The 14,906-nt window shown below is 42.5% G+C and overlaps 1 protein-coding gene across 4 annotated transcripts; it reads right to left on the bottom strand.

The window, feature by feature from the left end:
* Positions 1-56: 56 nt before the first annotated feature.
* On the bottom strand, positions 57-11,095 carry rbbp5 (retinoblastoma binding protein 5). Of its 4 annotated transcripts, none has more exons than XM_064306155.1 (14): positions 10,936-11,095; positions 9,974-9,999; positions 9,212-9,384; positions 8,987-9,127; positions 8,688-8,850; positions 8,476-8,585; positions 7,945-8,064; positions 7,245-7,398; positions 6,839-6,910; positions 6,370-6,487; positions 6,122-6,191; positions 5,493-5,737; positions 4,703-4,780; positions 57-1,614 (listed from the first exon to the last, which is right to left on the bottom strand). In XM_064306155.1, the coding sequence occupies exons 1-14, from the start codon at positions 10,952-10,954 to the stop codon at positions 1,562-1,564; spliced, it is 1,542 nt and encodes a 513-aa protein (XP_064162225.1). In that variant the 5' UTR covers positions 10,955-11,095; the 3' UTR covers positions 57-1,561. The 4 variants fall into 4 exon arrangements, with proteins under 4 accessions (XP_064162225.1, XP_064162223.1, XP_064162224.1 ...); XM_064306153.1 differs by having other exon boundaries at positions 4,592-4,780; XM_064306154.1 differs by having other exon boundaries at positions 5,493-5,761.
* Positions 11,096-14,906: the final 3,811 nt, after the last annotated feature.

Consider the following 14,906-nt stretch of genomic DNA (forward strand, 5'->3'; position numbering starts at 1 on the left):
TGTTTCTGTGTCAAGGTTTTTGAACTTAAAAAGTAAAGGATCAACTCAACCAGGACTAATTTATGAAGCGTTTATGAAAATATAAAAATGGTATCTACACAACACAACAAACATTTATGTACAAAGCATAAGCATAAAAGTCTTTTTTCATACCCATTTTTCCTTATGTAAAAAAGCTTATGCTTTTAAGTGACTTCTTTACCTAATAAAAGGAAAAATAGTTATAATTCCCAAGTACTTAACACTGCTCACAGAAAATAGGTGTTCTCTAAATGCATTTTATCCCAGAATGCTAGCACAAATCAAAGTCTCAAATTCTCACTAAAGAAGTTAGACACCCCGATTACAACTTAAAATAGTTACGTACTACACAAGTCTTACAAGCAAAAGATTACTGGTATGCAAATGTTATTTAAGGCCCGAGACAAGCTTTGCCTACCCCAGCCATTACAGTGATCAGCTACACATCCTGTAAAGCCAGATTATACCCTACATGTATGTCCAGGGGAATACCTTGTTTCTTAAATTTATTTTCTTAACATGTGGCTGAACTGTCAAGGCCAAGGTCTAGAATAAAAACACAAATCACTGACTTTTACAGCCAACATCCAAAAATAAAACATCGATCTCTACTTGGGTCTGTCAATTTGGATTGGCTGGTGCGTCAAACCAGAGTCCAAAATCAGTAGCAAAAGCATTCAAATAGAAAGAGACTTTGAATAAACGACTGCCATCCTGTTTTATGTGTACTACTGTCTTTACTGTAGAGCTAATGGGTTTTTACAGTATGCCGCTGCCACCTAGTGTTACTAATAAGTAATACTAGTGTGTGAACAACAAACTGCCTGCAAGACATTTTTTTATAATGAAGAAGTTTCAGTAACAGCTGGCACCCATCTGGCTGGTGCAGTTTAATCTAAACACTTATTTTTATTTAAAAAAAACAAAAAAAACAAACATTTACACAAGAGAGGACAGCTCATGATGGGGATCATTACAGTAATGAAAAGATTTCACAGGTAGAAAATTCACTGTCATACTCTTTGTTTCATCACCATAAAAGCCAGATGCATTTAATAAAAATAAAAAAAGAACAGACAAGAAGAAGTCTTCAGTTTTTTTTTTGTTGTTTGTTTTTAAATGGACAAGAATGGCACAGCCCCTTGTTATAAATGATCTCCAGAAATCAAGGAGATTCCTCCATCAACTCTATGAACAGTATTCATTCAGAGACACATCTTCAGCTCTCATCTTGCAGTCTGCCAATCAGAGCGATGTTTGTGAAAGTCACATGGCAGCTGTGCAGAATAAATGTACAACAGTAACCTTGGCTTTGCAATCATGATCTTACAGTCCTACCGAGACATAGACTCTCCGTCTTCGGTGGTGCACCCTGCGAAAGCACCCAGAAGCCACTGCGGTAAAGGTGGATTACTGTTAGAAATATGGGCAGTGCTCTTGGGTGCACTGTCAGGGAATCTGCAGGGGGGGGAGTGGGGGGGGGCGAGGAGTAAGTGGTCTCTTGGCTTCCAGCCACCAGGTGGCGCTGTGGTTTACATGTTTAGTCCATCCCCTGAACATCATGCTGTTTGTACGATGGTGGACCCAAATTTCCTGTAAAAAGATACCAAGAGAATCATTTATAGAAAAACGCACAGAAAAACAAGCAACGGCAGGAAAGAGGGCTTATAATGTAGTAAAATGGAAACTGGAAATGCCGTTCACTAGACATCTGACGAGGCGCCATGTGTATTTCAGCCTGTATCCTAAGGGGATCACATAAATTATTAGATACACCAGCGGGTGCTGCAAATGATTCCATCTACCATTAATTACAATACACCTGTCAGAAGTTAATATGACACAGTTAAAGGGACGTGTCATCGAGATGAAATATGGACAAATAAAATTATTTATAATTATGAAAGACAAATTGAAACGATATCCAAACTGATGAAGCTGTGAGTTTCTCAAAGCAGTAAAAAATTTTGAGCCCAAGCAAGTATTAAATATTTCTCTTCTCTCTCATGTTTAATTCGGTGCATTTTCTTGCCCTACTACAGAGCAGAACTGTACGTGAGCGTCAACACATTTATTATAAAAGTCCATCCAGATGATCAGAAGCTTCACATGTGGTAATTTGATGATCATCTCAGATGATTAATGTTCTGTAAGGTCACTGAACGGCAAGGAAACAGTTTCTCAAAAGAAGAATCTAAAGGCCAATGAACGGACACTTGATTTATAACTCCTGAAACAAGTCGGTTGCTTTGATAGCAGAAAGTGATCTGCACGTGCGCCTTTAAAGGGGAACTGGAGCGATCTGGACCAGTCTGAGGGTTAGACAGCCTGAACTTGGACAAGAGGCAAGAGGCTCACAGCTTGTCTTCTTAGTCACTGAAACGGGTGGAGAGCCTTTCTGCACTGCACACTTAAAATGAGTGCAAGGAAAAACGCTAATATTCATAATGAAACATTCTTACATCTACCATATAACACGAGTTCATCCACCGAAGCTACACGCATACCTGACTAAATCAGGACGGCCAGCGGCACTACTGGCCACAGCATCGAGCACTACTGCAGAAACTTCAACAGCCACAGTGGGAATGATCACTGAATCATCCCTTACATAAATCAGCTCACTACAGCCTTCTCAAAACATGTGAATCCCCAAAATGAGCACACCACTGCTACATGAAAAAGGATTTGTGACCAAATGCAGTGCTTTTTATTCCCAATGACATAGGGTATATTTTCACGATTTTCTTCCTCAGTATCATTATTGTTATTAGATGCTACATTTCCTTATGCATGCTTTCTAAAGTGGCAAAGTCATGTTTATGAAGACAACATTTATGCAATTCTTGAATGCCTACATGTTTCGTGTAAAGAACTGCCAATCTGTTCAATTATGACTCAGTCTCCTCTCCATCAAGTTCTTATCAGCACTGATCTTTGACAACTGCAACAGCCCTGTATGTGTCTACTGTATTTCAAACAACATGTACTCACCACTGGGCGGATTGCTTAAGATTCAAACCTTCTCTCACAAAGCCTAATTCATACTCTTAGTGTTCTGTACACTGTATTGGCAATTTTGGATATTAAAGCGGGAGGCAATATACTCACCGATTTTTTCACTTTTATAAAGCCTGCTTCATTTCCAGCAAGCCTAAGTGTCCTATTTGGGACCACAAATCTTGTATAACTCTTTTAGCAGAGCTAGTCCACAAACTTTGTTGGTATATAGTACACAATGTTTAAGCTAGTGTGATTAATTGATAGATCCTGCATTAGAACACATAAAAAGCATTCTGACTGAAAGACGGCAACATTAGAAAAAAACAAAGAGGATATACAAAAATCATGGCTCTGCGTGTACTGTGAGAACTTCATTCAGAAACCGAGAGAAAAGTGGGGCTGCATTCATCTAACAAATTTATTAACTCAATTTTTTTTTTTAAATAATCGACTTGAATTTTGATAAATTGCCTTACAGCCTAGTAATTTCCCCAAAGCCTCCAATGAACGAACACTGATGGTCGCTTTGGGGAAATGATACTAGAACAGCACGACTTGCAGAGAAACCTGTTCCCTTCTCTGAACACGACAGTATGTAAAGTTTTCGGGGTGGATGAGCGACTAATAGAATTTACTCCACAGTGCAAAAAAAGACATTATACGTGAGATTGGAGAGGTGACCTGAGTACAGGTCAGATTCTTCATTGTGCCACATTGTGAGTGTTTGAGCCCTTTTTGTTGGAAGATATTGCTCTTAACCAAGGAGACACAGTTAACCTTCAGAAACAGTTTAACATGGATGTGAGGGGCACACTGCGTGAACATAGACCCAGCTGGACTGCACACAGATGCACACGCACACATCTACCCGACACCACAGGTCTACACACATTTAAATACACCCCCCCCCCCCTGCCCCTGCTGCTGGGGGTGAGGAGGGGGGCACAACAGGGGCGGAGCAGGAAGGGCAAGGAGCAAGCAGGAAGTAGCACCAGCTGCAAGGAAGTGACAACGAGTTAGGGGCGCAAGAGGCAGATTAATCCACAGCTCCCACTGGGGAGCCAAGCGATGGTGAGAGGAAGAACTGCCCAACGCATGAGGAGCGGTCAGCCTTCAAGTCAGGTGGAAGCCAATGTGGTGTTAACTGTTATTTCACTGGGTTGATTCTAGAAGTGATGTCAAATGATGATCTCATTCAAACTACATGACTCTGCCATATTTTCTGCCTTCCAACTGATTCAAAGAGGAAACAGAAGCCTGTTTAAATGATCACTGTACAAAAGTGTGAACACACAGACTTGTATGCTACTTCACCACTCAAGAGAAGACTAATGCATACTAATACTTTGGGGTTTAAAATTCAGATAAAAATGCTTTTGGGAAATACTAACTTTCATTGCTACGCTGGGTGAATTTGATGGCAGGACAGGGGCCGGGTACTGGGGTAGCTGGTGTTGCTGGGGGGAGGGGGGGGGTGTCTCGGCTTTTTGCAGAGCAGCTGAGAGGCAAGCGTCTAAGCCAAGCGTCACTCACAGCATTCAGGTTGGGTTTGGGGGGCGGTGCTTACCTGGCATCTCTGCCTGCACTTTGCCCTTAGCTCCGCCTCCTTCTCCATCCAGAGGGAACCCCCTGTCCCCTTTGTAGACTTTGGGTCTAAAGGGAGAATCTTTCTCTTTACCTTTCGATCCCTTCGGCCGGCCCGCCGTCTTCTTCTTGGACTTGCCGTCGGCCTTCACGCCCAGCAGAGGGTGCACTTCTGTGGGTACAAAGAGAGGACCGGAGGAGGTAGGAAGATGGTCAGGGACGCGTTACATCCTCACCACAGATACGGGCCTCAACCACACACAGTTTGTCTGGATTGTAGCTACGCAAAGCAGACCATTACTGAGGGTGCTGAGGTTATTTATTAATGGCCTGGGTCTAAGTTACGATATGACACCTTGTATATCACTCAGACCCTGCCTGTGCTTTTGAAGTACAGTGAAGTAGCATAAGTAAGTATCCTGTGATAATGGAATGACGCTCTTGACTTGTAGCATGCACAGACCGCATAAATAAATACGTTTTTGATGTTATCTTATTTACACAACACCACAAAAATAAGCGGTGATGTTGTGTAAATAGTACACCACATCCTCCATTAACATTAGCTCATTGTATGCAAATAAACACTGACATAGAATTTGTCTAAAAAGGCAACATTCCTCAAACTAATTGACCAAAAAAAGATACATAAAAAATGTTTGAGCTCAGAACAAGAATTCATGCAGAACAAAAATTTGTTCATTTTGCCAAATCTGAGTACGAGCGAAAACCAGCGAGACCTGTGGCTGTGCAGGACGTGATTAGAGGACCACAGCTTTAACCTCGGCCTCTGCAGACTTCTGCGTGTAATTGCGTGTGTTTGTCTATGGTACACATTCGTGTTGGTTGTTTAGCAGGAGAGTGAGCGGGTGCACATGTCCCACCATCGCTAGGGACACCCTGCAGCTCTATGGTGGTGGTGCGGGCCTTCTTTTTGGGCGGGGCCCCCTCGGCAGAGGGCTGCCGCTGCTTCTTCTCTCCGCCCCCCGAGTGGGCGGAGCCGTCCTCGGCGGCGGTGGTCTGGCCGGCCGCGTCGGGCGGGGGTCCGAAGGGGTTCTCCTCGGGGTCCTCCACCTCGGGCGCGATGGGCAGGTACAGCAGGGCCTTGTAGTCCTCCAGCTCCTCATCGCTGCGGGACAGCCCAACGGACCGGCTGCATCAGACTCCACAATAACCCACAACTCTCCACCACAGGTACACACTCACTCAGCCACATCAACCCAGGACATTCTGACATTTTATGAACCCCCCCCCAACAAACTCATAAACACTTCACCACAGTGCTACCCACCCAACCCGGTTCCAGAAGATCTATCGTCCTGTAGGTTTTCATTTCCACCCTAAACTGGCACATCTGATTCTACTATTTAGCAGCTCTAGCTGTTCAATGAAGTGTGCTTTGATAGGGTTGGAGAGACAACCTACACTGGGGGAACCACTGCTTTACCATATCTGCCTATTCACCACCATTCAGCTTTTGGTACGGAGACCACTGTTACAAGCTCAGCCTCACCTGCTGCAAAAGGCCATGATGGGGTCGACTGAGGTAACGTCCACTTCCTCGTCCTCTGCCGCGTCTGCGCCTGGGATAGCCCGGAAAAAAAAAAAAAGTTACAACTGGAACAGCAAACAAAATATAAACTCTTACGGAGTCATTTCCGAAAAACCCCTACACGCTGAGGAACATTCCACATGGTGCGTTCAGCTGTGGAACAGTGAAAATAGGGGCGTGTATATTTTTGCAATACGCCCCTGTGATACCTGTCTGCTCCGGCTCGCTCTTGTCCTCGTCCTCAATGTCAAACTCCGACTCCCTCTCCTCATACTCCACGTTCTCATCCAGCTCCTTGAAGTCCGGGGCAAAGGCGCTCCAGTTTTCCTGAAGACCAAACAACAAGTTGGGACTGCTTTCCATGGAACCTTCAAATCTTAAAGTCCAATTTTTACTAACAAGAATATATTCATTAATCTACTGTTTTCTTGACCATTTTGTCGCATACAACTTAAAAGTACGATTAACAATAACACTAGCATTGAGGAAACAAAACACAAAGGCAAGTGTATGTGAGCTTGGATTATTCTTTGGTTGGCTATGTTGTACAAAACTGTTTATCATCTTGGTATACTCAGACAAACACAAGGCCTGGGACAAACAAAAGTAAAAACTTCCCCATGGTAATATTATTAGAGGGAATACTGTAATTATTTTGGGGGATGCTCAGACACTCACCACTTGGTTCTGGGCCCAGATGGACACCACCCCGCTGGAGATCGAGGCGATGATTGGTCGGACTGGGTGCCACTGCAGAGGGACAGAGGGAGGAGTCAGCTGGACCAACATGGGAAAACAAGCACTGGGGACACATCGTTCCAAGAGGCCAAATCCAGAGGACACAAGTCAGACGATGGAACTACTGCAAGGTAAACGAGCGAAGCCTGAACTTTATGCTGATGGCAACTTCCTCCAAAATGTTTTACAACTCCTGAACTAATCTCACTCATCCTTCGTACTTTTTTCAGTTGCCCACCGCAGCACACAACAGAATCATTTTCACGCCGAACAATTCTATCGCCATGGTATCGATACAGCTCACGGCCATACAGAGAAACAGCGGTCGGTGAGGGAAGGGTCCTACCGCCACATCCAGCAGCAGCTCTCCTCGAGTCCCATGCAGGATCTTCACCAGGTTCCCGATGCTCTTCTCCCAGATGTACAGGGCGTGCTGGCGGGCGGAGCCAGCAACTATGTACTCCCCATCCCCTGAGAAACAGCACTTCTTCCAGGGTGTCCTGTCCATGGGGAAAGAGAATGTGTGGGCCGGTGTTTTTCCATTTCCATTTCACAAAACTTGTTACAATGGCAAGTTGTGACATACGATTGCCAACAGGGCAGTTGTGACATCACGAGTCCAAAGTTTTTTGTCATCATTTCAGATGTAGTGCCCTGGTGGCCGATTCTTTCAACATTCTGCATTTACGTATCCATGTAATTAAATTAAAACTTTGAACTGGTCTGAGGAGAAGATAAAGACTTGAATTTGCCAACAATACCCTTAATACACTTAACTAAAAAACTACACAGGCTAATCCTTATGGAAAACATTGTATTCGTTGTAAACGTTGTAAAACATTTTCCATTTCTGACACTATTCTATCATGTCCAAGATTATGTATTTAAAACGACCTAAATGTCAGCTCCAGACTGGTAATTGCTGCATAAGTCACTATCTAAAGACAAGGCTTTTCATCAGCAAAGCCACCCACCATATAGCCTATGAAGAGCCCTGAACACCCCCTCACACCAGAAAGAGGAAGAAGCACTAACGGTAAGCTCACCTGTTGACCAGGTCCTGGAGCTTCTGCATGGGCTCGGGCTCCCCATCCCGCCCACAGGTGAGGATCTCTCGCCCGTCGTACACCCTAATGATCCGATCGGCCGTGTTGATGAGGAAGCAGCTGGGAGGTTTGAAGAGCGGGTGATCAGGAATAGCAGCCTAGCACTGTCTCATAAGCACTGGGATACACGCTGTCCCAGAGAAGACAGATCCAGGACCACCTTACCAGCCCAGGATCTAACCACCCAACTGTTGTCTGAAAAACTATAACACTTCCCCAGGTATTTTTCTATGCCATGCATGTGGAAGGCAGCAGTGTCTGCTGGGTTCTGGTGTGTTTCAGCATCCTAGTGATTTATGTACATCATTAATTGTCTAAGGGGTCCACAAACCTTATTTCAAATGTCTGTATTGGTTTAAAAGCAAACCACATAATCCCAGACAGTTCAGTCTTCAAGGACTGGATTTTTTTGTTTTATCTAGACCTAAGGCTCCAATGGAAAAATAGTGAATATGGCTGATGATCTCTTACCTGCCTTTGCGTGCAAACTCGATGGATTTAATGGCAGTTGTGTTGCTGGTGCCGGTTGTCACCCGAAACGAAGCCACCAGTTCCTGTGTGTCTGTCTTCAGCACCAGAATCTAGAGGCCCAAACCATCAAACAATGAGAGCCTGCTTCACGCATAGAAAGCATTAATAAGGGAAACATCTGGGGAGGAAATCCCTGAAGTGACCCTCCTGACCTTTCCCTTAGCATTGCCAGTGTAGATGTACTCCCCACGTCGATCAAAGGCAGCAACCACATTGAGGTCGGAGTCATCATCCACGGGCAGGACCACGTGCTTGGAATCCGAGAGGGTTAGGAGAACAGGGGCCGACTTCATGGGACACACCAGAACTTTGTCTCTGAGTGGCACAAACAAAGATCAACCAAAAATTTTCCTTTGAGTGACCTTGCGTTTGCCATATGACTAGATTTACAGACGCATGCGCTAAAATCACAGCCTCCACACACACACACAGGAAGAGGAAAGGCACTCACAGGTTTCGCGGATGATACTGCAGTTTGAGGATAGGGGAGGGGAAACGGAATCTCTGATCACAGTCGCCCGTGAGGACATCCCACTGGGATACTATGTTGTCTGTGGAGGCACTGACCAGCTTGTGGCCATCTCTACTCCAGCTGTTAGTACCCAGAAAAATAAGTTAGACCACTCTACCGCATTGCTTAAATCACGTTGGTGACTAAATGAAAGCTTCGACTCACCAGAGCGAGCAGACAGGGTGTATGTGTGCGCTGATTATTTTAGCGATGCCGCGAGTAAGGAAGTCCCAGATGACGATGCGACCGTCGTTGCAGCCCACCGCCAGGAGCGTGCCCCAGCGGTTGAAGGTGCATGTGAGGGCCATGCTGATGCAATCCAGCGTGCCATCTGCCTCCTGCAATCCAACAGCACACAAAAACACCTCTGCACATCTGCTGCAAATTTCCATTTGCAGTTTGAATATTACTTCCAAAGATAAACAAATACATTTTAAAAAAACCCATTTAGCTAGTTGGCAAATGTCTTTGAATTAAACATGCAATCTACTGGGGCAAACACAAAAACCCAGGTTTATGTCTACAGAAAAAAAAACAAAAAAAAAAACTTCATTAATAGCAAGTTAGCCAACCAAGCACTGGCAACTTTTTTTTGTTATTTCTAATTTATTTTACCATGATAACCCCTTTGAGGGGTGGGCTGGTATATATATACAAACAGTTATAAAATCAATATCAGTGACAACACACAAATAGGTGAATAAGACTGTAGGCATATACAATGCAGGTGCACTCCTCAGTCGGACTATTAAGAATTAAACATTTAACATAAAATAACCGCATTAGCAATGTCAGTAACATAACTCAATTAAGCTGATTCTGATGATTGCGCACTTCACCAACGTTAGCTAGCAAGCATATGTCAGTTATCTGGTAAACCAATATCATCAAACAACTGCTCGCCAACTAGGAAGCTCAATGGCTTACCTCTGGATAATTCTGCCCGAAGGACTCTGAAAAGAATCAAAAGGCGAAAGTGAAAAACTGTGCGAACCGTTCTGTTTCTGTTTCTGTGCGAACTGTGCGATCCGAAATTAGCAGTGGCTCGTCTCTGTCTGTGGTAAGTTACAAGGTTAGCTACTTTAGTTCGCCAATTAGCTATGCACAGGTAATTTAACGTTAACTGACACTATTCTCGCAATAATCGTACAATAAAACGAATAACCAATATAATTCAAATTCATGAACAGAGAAACTGACATAAAAACGCTTTACACTGGAAATACAAAAGAAAACCGGCAAAAAAACTCCCCATAGTTAAGAAAAACACTCAAACGGTGGCGAGAATGAATCGTAACAAAAAGCCACAAGTGATATCAGAGCAAGCGATAAAATGGGTTGGGCAGGTTACAGTTAGCCTAGAGGTTGTTAAACTATCTGGTAAAATAGGCAGTCCATGCAGTGAGATGTAACCACTGCGTTGGTTTGCAAATGTTAGGTACACTCTTTCTGCTAGCTAAAGTTAGCCAGCTCTGTGTTTGCCAAGTTACCTGTTAACTGACTACGATTAATAATATTAACTGCCTAATTTAAATTATAAGACTGTTCGCCAACGACAGTTCCAATAACCAGCTACATAGCTACCGCTGGCGTAACTAACAGCTCCCAACTATTTCGTTGTGGTTAAATAGGATACGGAACAAAAACATAAGCAGCAGGTGAAAGATATCTTTATAGCAATTTATACCCTGCTAATGTTATCTGTAATTCGGCCAAAGACTTCGCCGATATAGCTTAAAGCACTATAGTGCCACATTTAGAACAATAACGCTAGCTACGTTTCAGCACTTTAGCATTAGCCACCTGCTAATTCAGACGCCAGTTGCAGTTAGCAAACTAGAAATTAAGGATATTTAGCCAACATTGAAGTTCAACAAATGCATATTTACCGAGCAACTCCAGGTTCATGATTAATTTTTATGTGACACAAGACAGCTTAAATTAGATCCACTTTCACGATTAGGTAAACAGTTATACTTTTATTATTGCCGTGGAGGCATAGAAGCCACTACCGATTGTAGTTTAAAGCGCGACTGGCGCCCAACCGCAACGAAGGACCCAAAGCAACCTCTTGGTGACATTGCCTGACACAAAACAAAAAACATACAGGTTGTCAAAAAATTATTAGCCGATTAAGTAGTCTCTTAATACATACTAAGTTCATATAAAGTGTCAAATAACTTCATTATCCATAGTATACAGGCTAATAAATAAACGCTTGTTGGGAAAATTCAGGCATTAATGAGACTACTGAAGAGAGTGGGTGGTTCATAGACATATGTCTATGGGGTGGCTAATGTCATACGCTCAAACAAATTTACAGCGTATCATACATATTAAAAACAGAAACGGTTTGAACTTGCAGGCTAAAATAAGAAGCCGGTACTACAGAGGTGTTATCGGTTCGATAAAACTTTCCTATGCCTTGTTTTCTTTGGCTTATTGAATGTTTAAATGAATGTAGCAGTCGATTCGTTATTTTAACATTTTTGCATTCAGCTGACGCTGTTATCGGAATTACTACATGGTTTTTTTCAGTAAGAAATTGTGAAGAACTGGTATTGCACACAAACTGCGATGCAAATCTAAAATCGTTTTCAAATTCCAAAGATCAAATCTCTGAATTGCCTGACTTAATCATACAGATAGTGTACAATGTGCTGTATAACTTAACGGAGGTAACTGCACCGGTTTTCACATACATCCCCCAACACATATAATAAGATTATTTAGTCAAGCAAAGCATAGTAAATGTAGTACTGATAGTACTGACAAAGGGTGAATAATAACAAAAATAAAACATGAGTCAGCATGATACAAGTGCAGGTTTCTTATCATATTTATAGTATCCTCTCAAGCCTCATAGGTGAATGTTGCAGATAACACTACGCTATATTCATAATATCATGATTTGAAAAAAATACTTCTCTGAAATTGCAAGAATGTTCACTGCTTTCTATTGTTCAGAACGATCCATTAAGTTCCCATTTCAAATTTCCCACAGATGCATTTGCCAAATAGGTCATTCTTGGAGAAAAGCATAGCAAGGTGCCAAATTAATTATCGGAAACTAGTTTGACCTCACCAGTGAGTTCAATGAGTCACATCCACACCCTGTGGAGTAGGCCTACCTGTGATAACCCCAGTTGTTAAATGCCAAAACAAACTCCCCCCAATTAACCTCATAAATTCGTAGTGTGTTTCTGAGAAATGCATTGGTCTCCTGGAGCTGACGTTTTTTATGCTCTGGGAGGACAGAAATGGATGTGATGATCATTCTGAGTTGTGGGACATGGCTGGAGGTCCAGCAGAGGTCAGGAATGAGGTGTAGCCCTAGAGGCACGGCACACAATGGGGACATTCCTGGCTCCGGATCGAGTGGTGATCAGCATCGCTGCCCTTGACCTTTTGCCAGCACAACAAACAAAGAGTAGACAATGAGTATGGGAACAATAGGAGAATTCAGCTCCCAGTTACTGTCAGATGGACCTAATGTAAAAAAAAAAAAAGTAGCTACATGGTTGAAACCTTCAGTATGGGTGGACCCACATAAAACATTTGATTTAATGCACCTTATGTAAACACAAGGTCAAACTATCTTAATAGGCTCTTCGAAGACTATATCATCATTTCATTACAATGGACATCAGATGAGGCTCTCTATCATGTAAAGTAGCTTCCCATTCCATCATTTCAGATATGATATTCAAAGGGTTTACATGACTTGAGCTCACAAGAAAATGTGACCTTGGGGATTGAATTGAATGTTCCTGAACTGTTTAGCTAATGTGTTAACACACTGTTCTGCAGAGATAAAGTCCATAACATGTATTTTACAGAATTGTGAGTTCCTGAATATAGATGTAGCCTAAATAACACCCAAGGCTGTACTCTAGAACAACAACCAGCAATTTTATTAAAATTAATGTTTTATAAATGTATCATATTCAATACTGTACTTTGTAGGGATGAAGGTGGCAAGTACATGAACCCTAGTTAATGCATATAACAAGCCCATACAATTTCTCATACCCCAGTCAAATTTATTCAAAAAACAGAAATAGACACCTCTCACGACAAAAGGAATGTTTGATCTCACTTCAGTTTGTATGTAAAGGTTATTTACAGTGCAAAAAGTCAATGTGATACCAGTGATATACATTCATGTTCCTGGCTCCAGTCCAGCGTTAACCTTATAGGAAGTCAGGACTCTGGTTACCATCCACCCCTAAAAATAAGCTTCCTATGGGGAAGAGGGGGGAAAAAGAGTCAGCCAGTTCTGTGTCTGAGGCAGCTTTGAAACCCCAGGGTGTTCATGAAGACAATTGCCAAAGGTCACTATTTGGTCACACTGTTCAGCTAACATCCGTTAGCTTCATTTCCAGTCTGACACACCTGCTGAAAGTGTTTTCTCACTAACACAACAAATAGGCTCTGTTACAAGGGAAAGAACAAAATTTTCACAGAAGACAACTGGGACAAAGGTTCTACCTGGTTCTGACTCTTTGATTCCATGGAGTGTACATTGTGTGTGTAAACACAGATCCAGAGGCGCTGTGCCAATTTTTTTGTTGTTGTTGTTGTTGTCATTGGGGCACTGGGCTCGTCTTGAAAAGAAAAAGTCCTGATAAGAAATTTAACTGATCATCACAGTGTGGTCAGACCAGTGGTCAGTGAACCCACACAGAAGAACTTGGGACCTTGATACATGTTAGTTTGAAATGTCTGAGGCACCCTCCCCCCTCTCCAAAGTTCAATATGCAGCTTCCTTGCAGTCCAGAAAATGCATAGATTTCATCTTCATGAATGAGGCCACTGTTGCATTCATTGAAGCAATGGCTCCACCCACCCAAAATGCATTTCAGATAAAAAGGAATATCAATTTAAACACAATTGTTGATTTCTCAATATAAGTTCAACTTTGTATTCTTTTTTTTTAAACAACAATGGCACTGTGATACATTTCTGCATGTGCCAGAACATGTCTGTCTACTGAGAGGGTGAGTGGAGCTAGATCTTATAGGCGTTCTTTGCAATGGCTGGGTTGCCAAAAGTGAGGTAAGACTCCAGGTGCTGGTTTTGAACCCTGCAGTCATCTGGAGGAAGAACAAGGTATTGTGGAGACTTGCACGGAGGAATAGGAAATCATTGTGGCTTCACTCTACTTTTGAATCTCAACTCCACACCCACAAGAATCTTTTTATATAACAAATTTCTCACATGGGTGACTGGCAAAGAGCAATGCAGCCTCAACCGTCTCCTGGTTTAAGCCCACGCCATGACGCAACCTAGATGTATCACCACACCCTTCTGACCTGCACATTAATATGCACTTCTTTGCTTGGACTCTGTTTTATCAGCTTGTTTAATACCTCCAGCTATAATCTGCCCAACTATGATTTTGGTGCTCCAATAGATTCCTCAGCACCTCCATATTACCATTTAGCCTATCTTCGAGGATTCATATTGGGTTGAGCAGCAAAACATTAGGATTTTCAGTTTAGCCTTTTTGGTTTTTAATTATCTATGCAACTGGAATATCAACCAAAAATATAAAAAATCTAAGTTGAAATCATTATCATTACAGAATATTACATATAATTTTACAACTAAATTACAAGGCCTTATTTGTTCTCTGGGATGAATTCATGAGACATGCACGTAAAAATGTAGGTAAAAGCAACACTGGATGATATCCGAGCAAAAAACATGTTAAGAAGAGAAGACTGAAAAAAGTGCTACAAGACACATTGCCAGAGAATGAAACATTCTTTCAAAATAACCTGGTGGTGGGTGCTGGCTGTTGAGGTCTTTCTTGACCAGGATATGAGGCGAGCTTCTTTCTACTGGTGGAGACAGG

Source organism: Anguilla rostrata, chromosome 13 (genome assembly GCF_018555375.3).
Source record: "Anguilla rostrata isolate EN2019 chromosome 13, ASM1855537v3, whole genome shotgun sequence".
NCBI lineage: Eukaryota > Metazoa > Chordata > Actinopteri > Anguilliformes > Anguillidae > Anguilla > Anguilla rostrata.

Coding starts and splice junctions, on each gene's coding strand:
- rbbp5 (XM_064306152.1), bottom strand. Junction 6,192..6,369: donor GAGCGAGCCGGAGCAGACAG/GTATCACAGGGG, acceptor GGGCTATCCCAG/GCGCAGACGCGGCAGAGGAC. Junction 1,615..4,591: donor AGTGCAGGCAGAGATGCCAG/GTAAGCACCGCC, acceptor ATCTTTTTACAG/GAAATTTGGGTCCACCATCG.